The sequence below is a fragment of the Pan troglodytes genome, chromosome 2 (genome assembly GCF_028858775.2).
Source record: "Pan troglodytes isolate AG18354 chromosome 2, NHGRI_mPanTro3-v2.0_pri, whole genome shotgun sequence".
NCBI classification, from domain to species: Eukaryota; Metazoa; Chordata; class Mammalia; order Primates; family Hominidae; genus Pan; species Pan troglodytes.
Genome location: NC_086015.1, coordinates 103,969,874 through 103,984,690, shown reverse-complemented (window position 1 = coordinate 103,984,690; position 14,817 = coordinate 103,969,874). Strand labels below are relative to the sequence as shown.

Here is a 14,817-nt window from a genome sequence, read left to right as displayed (position 1 = left end):
GCCACTGACGGCGGAAAGGAAATGAGTGAGTCTTTGGTGGTTTTGATGTTGCTGAAGATTTAGTGGAAAAGCTGAGAAAGTTTCGTTTTCACAAAGAAACAAACAATGCTTCTATTGTAATGAAGATTGAAGGATAAACGCCTGGTGGTACTGGATGAGGAGCTTGAGAGTATTTCACCAGATGAACTTAAAGATGAACTACCTGAATGACAACCTCGTTTCATTGTGTATATAAATATCAACATAAATATATCAACATAACGGATATATATATCAACATAATATCAACATAACGGTTATAAATATCAACATAACGGATGGGAGAGTTCCATATCCTCCGTGCTTTATTTTCTCCAGTCCTGTTGGATGTAAGCCTGAACAACAAATGATATATGCTGGCAGTAAGAATAAGCTAGTCCAGACAGCTGAACTAACCAAGATATTTGAAATAAGAAATACGGAAGAACTGACTGAAGAATGGTTATGTGAGAAACTTGGATTTTTCCACTAATGTGAACTTCTGTGTTTCTAAAGTATTTATGTATTACCCTACCATACTGGAACCAGACATAAATACTTATTTGTGTCTAAAAATGCATTGTTACTTACAGTTTGTTTTCTGCAGTAAAGAAAAATTCTTCATTTGTGCAAAGTTTGATCAAAGAGGAAATCATCTTTATAGTGATGAAACTTTGTACAGTGTTTCCTTATATTGGTAATTATTCGATGGATTACTTTTCTCCATGGACTTTTTGCACTCTTGTGACTAACTTCTATAACTTATGGTTCAGAATTTGTTACTATTTACAGACACCACTGGAATGTGGATATATTAGATTGTGAGAGACAACAGTTGCCTCCTTTTGACAAATCCTGGATATTAGCAGTTTATTTATGAAAATAGCTTATTATCACTTGTCAAATCATTGAAATTGATGTGGGGTCAAAGACTTGAGTGACCCAGTATTCAGCCATGAATAATTTACTGTAGTGTAACCTGCATTACAAGTACATTGATCAGTTCTGCATCTTGTTTGGTTTTCTGTATCTTTTTAATCAAGTCTAGAAACTATGTTCATCAATCATAATTTTTAAGGTTGGGGAGTTAGATTTTATGATAGAATTATGACCGTTAGCTTTTCTCCTTATGGAAAATAGCATCTTAGTCTTAGAAATTGGTGGGTTGTAATAATCAAGGGCTTCATTCCTTTTACGTCATTTCTAAACAGTTTTGCGTCTAGGTTAATAACACTTCATTTATAAAGCACCGCTTAATGTCCTGTGAACACTAGTTATTTTAAATGTGTTAATACTGTGCCTTTGATTTGTTAGCTTTAAAGTTAGTTTAAGACTTTTACACTCCAGTATTCCAGATTTGGTGAAATTAATACTTTTTTAAAGAGTCCAAATAAAATAATTTTCTAATGCGTATATCTGAAATTTATAATAAAATCAACTTCATATTTTAAAAATTCCGACTATCTGCTTGAATTGGTGAATACATGGCAGTCGAGACTTATAATTTTGGGTATACTTGTGATTAGTTTTGTGCCATAGGAAAAAATTAACTTAAAACTTTGGCCATAGATAATAATGTTAAAACATCAATATCACATCTTATATCCTAATGGTCAGAAGATATTCTGAACTGGATGCTTGAATAGTTAACTAAACCAGTCTTGTTAGATGATGGTATTCTTGGCCTAAAGCAAGGATTCTGTTATTTGGCATACTTATAAAAACAAATATATAAGTAACCATTGAACATTAATTTGATAATAGGTCTAGAGACTCTGAAGACTAACCAAATTTGGTGAGTGAATTCTTATATTAAGAACATCTTAGTCATCTCAAAACTAGCAAAATTTAAATTTTGGCATGTTTTCCATTCGTATGTTCTTTGTATTTTATTTTTGAGGTTTCTGTGAGAAGTAAAGATGGAATTTTCATGATATTGAATAGAACATCTTCTGTTCTCAACCTTGGCTTCACTAATTTAGAAGTCAGCAAGCAGTAGAAAGTTAGTTGGAGATGAGAAAGTTCTAGAGTAGGTGTTTGTTTTGGTTCTTGGAGGCAAAAGAATCTTTATTCCAATTTCCAGAGAGAGAGAAAACCCACCTAGGAAGTTTAAGAATTCTTTAAACAGGTATTTTGATATTGGATAATAACATGCATATAATTCTGTAGAAATGCAAATGTAATCCAAGTGAGTGGAGAGTGTTTTTAATGTTTTTGAATGAAGGAAATGAGGTTTTGTTTCACGGTTTGCAGCAATAAGAGAAACTAGTGCTGCAATAATGTATTTTTAAATGAAGTTCCTTATTTTTTCTTGCATGTTTTAGTTTTATTTTTAAATTTGGAGGTCCTCCATAATGTCAGATAATATTGACCTGCCGTACATTAGAACCCTTAGTTCCCCTACTCTCTTTAACAGGAGCGAAGAGCTGTGATAAACCATGCTTTTTTGAGCTTGCCTGACTCCTAGTCAATAACATGTTTTTTGCAACACAACAGATTGAGGCTAGAGGATCAGTAGGACATTTTTATTTTATCTGTTCTATGGGGAGATTTACAAATCCCATGCTCTAAAATGTTCTCAAACATTTGTATAGATTTCCCTTTCATCTTACTAAATTTTGCATTGTTCTTTTCAAGTATATTTCCTATTTAGTGTCTTTTTTCTGCCATCCCCCGATAATAACTCCAGGTTTCATAATTCCAGTTTTTTGTTTTTTGTTTTTTTCATAATTCCAGTTTTTACATTCCGTATCTTTCTGGTACAACCATTCCCATTCAACCTTAATCATTCTTTCCTTTTTGGCAGCAACTTTTTTCCTGGGACCCTCCTTCATGGTCTTCTAAGTCAGCACTAGTTTTGAAATTGTTGGCCTTGCATAAGTTCTGCATAGCATTTAATGTCAAAATAAAATCAACTGGTAATCACAGTATTATTTAGTGTGGTTTCCATGACAACAAAAACACATATGAAGAAAACTTCTCAGGTTACTATGCTGAAATTCCAAAATGGCTGAGTTTTGAATAGTGATCACTTTGTTCTGGTGTTGATGCTATTATATTAGGAAAAAAGTTGGTTGACTGCTTTTGTTTAATTGACTTCTAAAATAAATGTTCAAATTGTCTAGTTCTAAAAGTTTACTAAATGCCTAATGCAGTTAAACATACTGTTAAGAGCGTGTTGCTAAATTTTTTTACTGTCATTACTAAATAATCTGTGTGGCAAAATGTGTGTCAGCACTTTCCCCTCCCCTTTTATCTCCTATTTTCAGGAGTCAAATGTAGCCATAAACTGTATCCTCGTCTGACACTTTAGCTAAAAATTTCCAGTTAGGGGAGTTTATTGCCAAATTAAATTTGGCTGTTTCCCCCCAACCCATATAGATATTAAGGAAGGTATACTTAAAAAAATGTTTGAACTACTTTTAAAACCTGAGCAATGTCATTAATCCATATGTGGACTAGTGATGAATAGATATTTTCATAAAAGTTTAAATGCTGATATTTGGTGGAAGTAGAGGGTAACTTGCATTCTATAAATTCAAGTATTCTTACTGTGGTTGCTTTCCCTATTTGTTCAATAAACTGATAATACTGGAATCTATAGAGTTTGAGCCATTACAACTTCTGTGAGGATGTGTTTCAAACATTTCTGGACAAATCTTATTTTGTATTTCTGAAAGAATGTAATAATCTTCTAGCCACTTAAAACCAATGGTCCCAAGCTGAATATTCTTGAGAAATTTGTTTTTATTATGCCATTTGACATTTCAAATCAGTGCTCATAGACAGTAATCTTGTGATAGAAATTGTATTTTCTTGCTTTTTGGAGTATAATTCATATAAATATAATTACTTGAATATTGTTTGAGATCATTAACATGCCAGGGCAGTTCCCACTGATTTCAATGGTCCAATATAATCTCATTCAGGAGGCTTGAAACATTAATGATTTAGTCTTGTGAATTTTAACAGTTGTCTGTCATCATTTAAAAAAACCAACAACTGGCACAATTTCTTAAGCTGTGGTTTCAGTCTCTGCTAGTTCATATTGCATGTTTATTTGGGACAGTCTTTTGTTAAGCATGGTGCTTGTACTGGTTTAAATAAAATGTTAACATTAAAAGAAAAAAGATATAGTCCCACTAAAGATGGTGGCTTTTACTTATCTGGTATTACTAAGTGGACCTATTTGTAAGCTTGCTATAAGCTCACAGATGTGCTTGCTTTTATTGTCTACTTACTATATGAGCAAAATCTTATAGAATTAAATCTGAACTCATAGTCTCATTAGCACTGTATTCCAATCAATTTATGCTATGGAGATGGGGTCAGGAAGGGTAGAGTATATATGTTTAATAGTTTCTGCTTTTTGTCTCTCCAACTGAATGCTCTTGTTGTATATCAGGGATGACAATGAAAATGCTTTTTGGAGCCAGAAAGGTTATAGAAAGGAGAGAAGCAGTACGGATGGGAACTGGTAAATCAGAAAGCACATGACCCCCGCAGGGAATGTCAGCTTAGAGTGGCCAGATATTCCAATTTTTTCAAGAGAAAATTCAATTCTTTTTTTTTTTTTTTTTGAGATGGAGTTTCGCTCTTGTTGCCCAGGCTGGAGTGCAATGGTGCAATCTCAGCTCACCACAACCTCCACCTCCTGGGTTCAAGCGATTCTCTTGCCTCAGCCTCCCAAGTAGTTGGGATTACAGGCATGTGCCACCACACCCGGCTAATTTTGTATTTTTAGTAAAGATGGGGTTTCTCCACGTTGGTCAGGCTGGTCTCAAACTACCAAGCTCAGGTGATCCACCCACCCCCGCCTCCCAAAGTTCTGGGATTACAGGCATGAGCCACTGCGCCCTGCCAAAAATTTAATTTTTAAGTGAGCTCTCCAAATTTTTGTATCTTTGCCACTAATTTAAAAAATTTAAGGCTGGGCACAGTGGCTCATGCCTGTAATCTCAGCACTTTGGGAGGCCAACTGGGGAGGATCACTTGAGCCCAGGAGGTCAAGACCAGCCTCTTTTTTACAGAGACTATATCGCTATAAAAAACAGAAAAAGATTAGCTGGGCATGGTATTGTGTGCCTGTAGTCCTAGCTACTCTGGAGGCTGAGGGGAGAGGATAACTTGAGTCCAGGAAGTCGAGGCTGCATTGAGCTGTGATTGTGCCACTGCACTCCAGCCTGGATGGCAGAGCAAGACCCTGTCTCAAAAAATAATAATAAAATAAAATAAATAAGAAATTTTAGTGCTATTGTGTAATTCAAGCAACACATGTAAAATATAGCCAACAGGTACTGGACTGTATTAATAAAATGAAAATCCAGGTATCAGCATTTTCCCACGACCTTCTCATTTCTTTAATTATCCAAATATGATTTCTTGAATATTTAGGATAAGGGACGAAAATTTTTTTTCTTGAAGTCTAGGTTTAGTTTTTAGTTGATCCTCGCTTTGTTGAATCCACAGATGTGGAAACCCAGGATATTGAGAGCAGACTGTACAGATGTGAGAAGACGAGAAGATCCACCTTCTGAGTCAAAGTGTAAGAGAAAAATCTCTCCTGTAAACCACGTAGCCCTGCCATTGTCTCAGTTTGAAAGCTTCTGAAACTGTGGATGTGTTATGGTGCTGTGTTAAGTGCTGGATGAGCCTTGCCTGGCAGCTTCCCATTCATTGGGAATCTTACCTTGTCAGGTTCTGGTTATTCTTCCACAGCACTTTGATCGAGATTGTAATAAACATAACAACATTGCTGATGAGGATAATGGTTACAGGTACGATGAATGACCACAACAGCGGACTCTTTATAACACCATTGGGTTCTGGAATTGCCAGCCAGCAGCTGTGGAAGAAAAAAAAAAATTGCTTCAGCAGACTAAGAAAGGTATACATACTGGTCTTTGTGCTATTAACACTATTGACATTCACTCAACTGAAAGATCTGCTAAAAGTTAACATCCCTCTGCATTTTACACATTTGAGATGACTTATGACTTTCAAGAATTCTACCCACTAGAAAAGTGAAATAATATACTATAACTTTAAACTGTCTCCTATTGATGGGCTTTTTTTTTTTTTTTTTGAGACTGAGTCTCGCTCTGTCGCCCAGGCTGGACTGCAGTGGTGCAACCTCGGCTCGCTGCAAGCTCCGCCTCCTGGGTTCACACCATTCTCCTGCCTCAGCCTCCCGAGTAGCTGGGACTACAGGCACCCGCCACCACGCCCAGCTGATTTTTTTGTATTTTTTTTTTTAGTAGAGACGGAGTTTCACCGTGTTAGCCAGGATGGTCTCGATCTCCTGACCTCGTGATCCACCCACCTCGGCCTCCCAAAGTGCTGGGATTACAGGCATGAGCCACTGCACCCAGCCTTGATGGGCATTTTTAAAATATTAATGTTTAAAAAGAGTTTGAAAAAGTTATTTAACCTCATTGTACCTGTTTTGTGTTTGTTTTGTGGGGTTTGTTTTGTTTTGTTTTGTTTTTTGGTGGTGGTGGTTGTAGTGGCGTTTTTTTCTCATCTGAGGTGAGAATAATAGTAACCACCTACTGGCATTGTTGAAAGAATTAATTAATTCATTTAATAAATATTTACAGAGTACATATTATGTGCTAGACGCTGTTTTAGACACCAAGGTATCAGCAGCGGACAAAACAAAAATCCCTTCTTTAGTGAGGTTACATTCTAGTGCAGAGAAATAGATAAAACAAAGTAAATAAAATACACAATATGTCAGATGGTGACGAATGCCATGGAGAAAAAGTAAATCAGGTAATGAGAGTAGAAATTACTGTGTATATGTGTGTGGAGGGGAGGGGTGTTTCATTTTAAATAGAGTGGTCAGGGAAAACCTCATGGAAAAAAGCTGTATTTGAGCAAAGACCTGAAGTAGATGATGGGGAAGGGTGTTCCAGGCAGAAATCACATCAAGTGCAAAGGCCCTGAGGTGACAGCTTAAGAAAGAAAAAAAGGCTAGTGTGGCTGAACCACAGTAAGTGGATAAGGTTAGTGGAAAGATACAAATTATGTAGGAGCTTTGTGGGTGATTGCTTGTACCCTAGACAAGATGGAGAGACATGACGTGAACTGTCTTGAGTTTTAAAAACATTAATCCAGGTGCAGTGATGAGAGAACAGCATGAGCAAAAGTAGGAAATATTAGGTTGGTACAAAAGTAATGGCAAAAACTGCAATTACTTTTGCACCAACCTAATACCTAGGAGTCTATTGCAATAATATGGATAGTTTGGACCAGGAGAGGAGACGTTAAAAAATAGTCTGATTCCTGATATATTTAAAAGTAAAGCAAAATAATTTATTGATGGGTTGGATGTGGTATGTAGGGGATTAAGAATGACTCCAAAATCTGAGCACCTAGAAGGATAGAATTACTATTAACTGGGGAAGACGATGAGATGAGCAGGTTTGGGAGGGAAGATGAGGAGATGTCTATTAAACAGTCAAGTGGAGGTGTCAGGTAGGCCATTAGGTATTACAATGATGTGAGAAGCTATGGCACATATTTGGCATTCAATTAATTTTATTTTCTTTCCCCTGGAGTTTTGTAAAACACCATTATTATACACGTGAAAGGATTTCTAAATTTTTTTTGCATTGGAATAGTTTTAATTTAAATTATTGGAAATCATATTTCTAATCTGAATGACCTAGGAGGAAACTGAGATGATGTTCCATTCTCTATAATGAATTTAAAAATGCAAAGGCATGCTTGCCTCTAACAGATACAATAATAAGTCCATCCATAAATAAAATAGTGCCAAGTTTATCTTCAGGATGGTGGAGGTTGATCTGACAAATAGCTATGGACTTGAGGTCTGCAGAGCATTATAACTGGATGCAGATGAAGTGTTTAACTCCTTGGTTTGCCATGGAACATAGGGAAAGAAAGCTTCAGTGTAAAAGCAATACTTGAAAAATTTCCCCCCAATTATAATTCCCCATGTTAACCTCAACCCTTTGGGAATGTCTGAAATGGCCTACATAGTAGTGGTACAGAGAACTGGGGGTAGAGCATTAAAGAGGAATGTGGCCTGCCCTACATTCACCCTGTAACTGGGTCTATGCAGACACAGCAGTACTTCAGGTAACTGGGTCAGGGATTTCAGGATGATTGGCAGAACTGGGAGCAACAGGGGAGTGCACAGGCTCTTGAGGAGCAACTGCTAGGAGAATAACTCAGGAAAACCAAAAATAATCCCTCCTGAGTTTCAATATATCCTGAAGAAATGTGGCCCTTGATGGCATGTGTGTAGGGTGGAAGGTGGGGGAGAAAGTTCAGGAGGAGGCAGATGCTTATGTCACACATCCTTTCCTCTTTCCCCAGCTTCTCTTATTATCAGTTGCCTCGTATCTTCCCCAACAACTAACACCGTAATCAGGAAAGGAGCTGCCCTTAATTATTTACAGCTCAGTGTGAATAAACTGAAGTCAGTTGGCTTCTTTCTTCTGAAGACTTTTAAAGGAGTGAGTCTAGCCCTGTGCCTGGGTTAACACCAATTAATAATGCAATTTGAAGTGAATTACCTCCCCTATGAGATATTTGCATCTTGGGTATCTCTAATTAGATATTTCTACTCGTGGCGTTAAAATTTTAAAACCTAAAACTATATTTAACCATAATCAAACATAGTATCTGGCAGCATGAAATAAGGCCAGGCAGTCAGCTCCCCAGCCTACAGTTGGGCATGATCAGCCCTGGGAAAGAGGTGAGTTCCCAGACACCACAGCCTTCCTTTGGTGTACTTGCCCATTTCCAAAAGTTTTGCTTTCATTTGTGTTGGTTTGGGACTTCAGGTGGAATTTGGAGATATGAATAGTTAGATTTATAAAATGAGAAGAGAGGATAAATTGAAGAGTAGTTGCCATTTGGTAGCAGAAATGCATATAAAGAGTTGAGTCTCAGTTCAGCTCCACTTTCTTTTCTCCCCCACACAAAAAAAGCAAATGTCATATAGTCAGATGCTTCTGTTACAACAGTTAATTATTCACACTGGAATCACAGGAAGAATTTGTTATGTATGATAAATCATCATGAAATATTCATTAAAATCATATCAACATAGAATTGGTTTATATGAGTGAGACATATAGTGTTCGAGTTATTAAATGTTTTCACACTTGATTGATCCCTTGAAGTAACCCCAGAACAGGAATTACTATTATTGTTATTCCCATTTTCTGGAAGAGAAAACTAAGATATAGGATTACTAAGGATAATACCTATTGTATCATGATTTTCAGATTTAATGAAAGAAGACAAATTTAACATAAGAAAGTTCACATTTATAAATTTCGAAGGTGATTACTTGCTTTACAAAAGGACTTATGGGAAATTTCCATGTCATCACATTTAAAATATAACGTGTTCTTTGAGAATTTCAAATGTCTACCACTAAACATGACAATTATAAAGTGAAATGCAAATTACAGTGACACTCGGAGTCAATATCACTGAACAGTTACACTTTTAGGTCAAACAATTGGACATTTAAAAAAATATAAACTCACATTTTCTCTTGCCGGTAGTCTAATTCCCATTGTGGATTATTTCCATTCTGAGAATAAATAACTCCCACTGTTATAGCCACTACTATAGCTGGGACTCCTATGTGATAAAGAGAGGCACATAATTAATGATTTATCCAGACTTGGATTAATTATAAAAGACCATCCATGAATTATACATCTGACCCTCCTCAGGATGTATGTTGTTTTCACTATGGACAATATACAAAGTGATCCTACAGATGTGGGTCGACAGTGGACATAATTTTTCTCCAAGTGTTTTCCCTTCCCTTTCACTGATGGCTCTACATATCAATCCTATTTCCGGTTTCTTTGTAACTCTTACCAGAATTGTCATGTTTCAGTGGCATAGTTCCTCTGTCACTTGAATACATTTAAATTTAGATATCCCTGAAACAAGTCTTCCTTTGCTGGAACCCAATAAATTTTTCAAATATTTTTGCTTAAAGAGTCACTCTGATTGTCTTTCTTGAAACATTTCTTTTAAACTAGCTGGAAGTTAATGATTTGTGGCTAAATCTCAAATCAAATTAATAAAAAGAGATGTAAAAGGAAATTAACATTTTTAAGTTAGTTAAGTTAGTTTACGATGTATCTCATATTCTTGCCTTGATCGCATCTGCCTCCTTCACTGGAATATAAGCTACTAGACGGAACGTATTCTTAGCAATCACTATATTTTCTATCTCCTCTTAATTACGTCAAGGCCTTGGACTATTAGGCCTTCAATAAGTGTTTAAATTAAATGATTTCCACAAAATTAAATTCCTGAGAAAGGGGAGATGCAAACACTTACCCCATCCAATTAATGAGATGAAAAGAATGAAATGCCGAGGAAGAGGCTTCATGGTCCTTATTAGAAGGTAATAGAGCTGTGCAGCGCTGAGTGCGTTCCAGGTAAATGTCACTAACAGAAAATAGTGCAGTAAGGCGGCAATCGCAGTGCACATGGGATTCGGGATGTTAATGGTGTCTGTCCTGGGTATGTCATTATTGTCAAAGTCAATATTATTGATGTCACCATCACTTGTCTGCAAGTTCTTATTGGAGTTTTCAATTCCAAACACAAAGAGGAGGTTGAAAATCAACATTGATATGCACAGATTGACCAAAACCCAGGTTACTGAGGTTTTTCTGACTTTCCTGAAAATAAGTAAATTAATATAAAAAAATTAAATGAAACACAACAACTGCACAAAACAAACTGCAGTGAAATTTCTGGGAACAAAGAATATTATTGCCCAATGTAAGTTCAGTTCATAGCCCAGTGGTGACAGCTGGTAAATCTACCTTCTCGATTACATCAGAAAACTATACTTTCCTCTTATCATTTCCACAAAGTCATGAGTTAAAGGATACAGGTTGACATATCTTTTCTTGAAACTGTGTTCTGATCAAAAGTGATAGCTAATCTCCAAAAATGGCCCCCAGTGAACCCTACTTCCTGGTAGGTAGCCCTGCGTAGTCCCTTCACAGTAGCCTGGCCTGTACCTTGATTTAACTGATGGGATGCAACAGAAGGCCTGGCAGCCAAGGCCGACTTATGCATTAGACACAATAGTGCTTAGTGTTCATATCCCATAGTAATGTTTTAACTTCTTTTAGACTTAGAAGAAAAAAGAGAACTCTTAGCTCAAAGGATATTAATATATTCATCTTTGTACCTATGCAATCATAAAATAAAATTTTTAATCTTTCATTAATGAATGAAAAGTTCCACAAAGGCACAAGTGCCTGGGGAACATAAGAGTCATAACATGGCCCTCCACGGGAGACAACCTAGTATAAAGGTGTACCGGGAGAACCTCCAACTGACCTGCGCACTGGGAGAACCGGGTGGAGCTGTGGGAAGTTCCTGCCCTTTGCAGAGGGGAGGAGCCTGGCATCTCCTCTTCCGAGGAGGTATCCGTGGATTCAATCTGCACGGAGGGAAGCCTAGTAGCAGGACTCTCACTTTGCTGATAGTCCCTGTTTCCCTTTTTTTTCCTTTACACCCAATTAACCCTGTCCTTTTCATCCTTCAAAGTGTCTGCGAGCCTAATCTTTCATAGTCGTGTGACAAGAACCCAGCTTTTAGCTGAACAAAGGAGAAAGTCCTATAACACTGACAGCTTTTCCTTTTGTGCTCCTGGAGTTCTGAGCCACTGTGTAAAAAGTCCAGCCACCTCGCTGAAAAAAAAAATTGCATGAAAGTCCTCTGAGACTGTATGGAGAGGGAGAAAGATGCAGCTGCCCCAGCATCCTAGGTGAACCTCCAGATGACTCTGGCCCAGCCGCCATCTGACTGCAAGACTCCAGCAAGACCAGTAGAAAAATTACCCAGCTGAACCCAGACAAGCCACAAAATCATTAGAAATAATATGTGTTTCTATCCACTGAGTTTTGGGGCAGTTTTTTTAATATAACATGAGGTAATAAGTTCTACTGTAGATTTGCAAGCTTATGTGAAGGCCATCTGTAGAAGAGGCCCTATATGGAGTTTTAAAATTTTTATAATAGAAAACTCTGCACATTAGTAGATGAACTCATGTTTAAATGTAGAGAAAAAGTCTCTTGAGTTTTAAAATGTAATTTATATTTAAAACTCACTTATAAATTTTAAAATAAGGCCAAATACAATTTTTTAATAATTTCCCATAACAGTGTAACAGCTTTAAAACAAAATTAGGTAATATTCAGCTTACTTTACGTTTAAAGAGTGAAGCTTACATGAAGATTTAAATTAGGTAAAAATATTTTTAATTTGTTTCATGGCCTATTGTTACTGATGCTATTCTTTATAATTTAAGTAGACTAATGATTACTGCTTTTTTAAATGGTTTATACACAGCAATATTTCACATATCTTTTCTGCAAGACTTTTCAGAACCTTATTTTCATCAAGAATCTCCCTTGGACTAATGTTTCAAGGACCACATTTTGGGAAATGCTTGCTGATTGTCAGATGGTCAAGATGTCCTGAACCACATTTTGAATGTAAATCATTCCCAAGGACTATCCCTTTATTGGAAGATATAATTTCTGGGTGTACATCCAAGTGCTCTTTAAAATTGCCTTTTTTTCCCTTCTCGTGCTTACCTAATGTCTTTGCTCTAAAAGAGCAGCTGTTTCTCTTATTTTGTCTGCAGGCCGGCCTTGTTTACCAGCAATTTTCAGAAGGCAGTATGAGTGAATGTGTATGAGTGTGTGTGTGTGTATGTGTGCATATGGTGTGGTGTGTGTGTATGTATGGTGTGGTGTGTGTAGTTCATGTATATATTCTGTGCTAGCCCACATGTATATCTTCAGATTGGCAGAGAATGCAAGATTTCTCTTAATAAAGTTGATCTCAGAAGTAAAATGTGATATTCTTTTTTGTACATGTATTATTTTCCTTATTGCTTAAAGGCAGATATATCCTTATATCCCCTTAAAGGCATGTTACACTTTCATGTACACTATGGCAGACAGTTCCTCACCAATAAAAGTTATAAAATCTCTACTCACTACCATCTAAAGCCTTCTGGAGTTTTCAGACTGCAAGACCTCTTGGAATACCATTTCCCAGGTTTATTACTATGCCTAAAGTTCTAACCTTCAAGTGCCTCTCTATTCTTAATAACTCATAATTTGATGAAGTCTATTTGCCCATTATATATTCTTTATGTTTTTATGATGTTTCATCATGACCTCGCTTGATCTTTGGATTCCCACACTGAACAAAAAAGCTTTCATTCAAACAGAACTCAGTCCATCTGCTTGACATTTTAGTTGAGATTTCTGGACAATTCAAAATTTCATTAAATCTATTGAGAGGTTTAATGACCAGAACTGCAAAAAGTACTCAGAAGAATCTTTTTATATAAAAGTAAGATTAGAGTCTAGTTTTTATCTAATTTTATCAATTATAATCCACAGGAAGAAGAGGTGATTTTCAAATAGCCTGGCCCTTCTTATAGATTATTACTATATAGATGCTCCTCAACTTACAATGAGATTGCATCACAACAAACCCATCAAAAACTAAAAATATCATTTCACCTTACCATATTTTCAATTTACAATGGGTTTATTGGGACATAACCCTATCATAAATCAAGAAACATCCTGAATGCTATCACTTTTGCAACATCTTAAAGCTGAAAAATCGTAAGTTGAACCATGGTCAGTAGGGGACTGTTTGTATTCTGTGCATTATTATTATATGGGAACCTGTCCAAGAACAAAGAAAATTTTATAATTCAGGATTTTAAAATCAATAAAATTTTGTCTTTATTTTTGTTTTGTTTTTTCTCTCTTTTAAAAAAAAAATTTGTTTGAGATGTGATCTTGTTGTATTGCCCAGGCTTGTCTCAAACTCCTGGGCTCAAGCAATCCTCCTGCCTTGGCCTCCCAAAGTGCTGGAATTATAGGTGTGAGCCTCCATGCCTGGTGTTTATTTTTATTTTTGTTTCCTGATGAATTTTAGTGGCATCTTTGGTTGCATAATTGTGCTAGAAAACATATTGATGAAAGAGGAAAAAAATCTGATGACAAATGAAAAGAGTGAGGTTTCGGCAAAGAAACTAGTTATGCAGCAACTATGACTCATCCCTATGGGACCAAATAATTGTCAGTACAACTGTGGTAATGGTAGAAATACAAATAATGAGACAAATTTAAGAGGCATTTAATTTTACATGACAAACATGTAATTTTCCTTCAAGGCACTTACCACAATTTGTAATATTCAGTTGTGTAGATATTTTTATAATGTCTGCCTTTTCCCCCCAACAGTGTATATTTCATGAGAGATGGGAGATTATCTGTCTGTTCATAGTTTTGTATTCAGCTCCTTACAACATAAGCACTCACTATAAAACTTTTAAATGAATGGCAAGAGACTCATTTAATGTGAAAAGGGGAAGAAAAGGAATCGAAAACAATTCTGGCTCTTTGGAGAAATGGCTGGTTCAGGTATGAGGCAGAGAAAGTGAAAGATGATCATTTTGCTTTTGATTGAAATAAGGAAGTGACTAAAGACTGAGACGTGGCAAAACAACATGAAGGGGCTCCCTCTGGCTACACTGGGAAGTATGCTTTTTACAAAAGAGTATAGCAAACAAATATAGAAAGAGTGATAGCCTAGAAAAATCACCATTTTTCAACCACTTAATGTAATAATTTGTTCCAGTAAGGATGAGTAACAAGATCATTAAGTAAAAGATTTTTGGGAAACAGGATATCATGCAGCCTCAAAGTGGCACCCCACAAGCCATCTATTATTTACACA

The 14,817-nt window shown here is 36.3% G+C and overlaps 1 protein-coding gene and 1 pseudogene across 1 annotated transcript in view; one reads left to right on the top strand and one right to left on the bottom strand.

The window, feature by feature from the left end:
- Window positions 1-14,817, bottom strand: part of ADGRG7 (adhesion G protein-coupled receptor G7) — an 87,114-nt gene that overhangs the window by 30,025 nt on the left and 42,272 nt on the right. Inside the window, exons 12-14 of the mRNA XM_016941550.2 lie at window positions 10,363-10,709; window positions 9,549-9,645; window positions 5,708-5,863 (exon numbers count right to left, since the gene is read on the bottom strand). Coding sequence (XP_016797039.2) covers window positions 5,708-5,863; window positions 9,549-9,645; window positions 10,363-10,709 — 600 coding nt within the window. The remainder of the gene's footprint in view (window positions 1-5,707; window positions 5,864-9,548; window positions 9,646-10,362; window positions 10,710-14,817) is intronic.
- On the top strand, window positions 22-635 carry LOC104005662 (glia maturation factor beta-like; annotated as a pseudogene).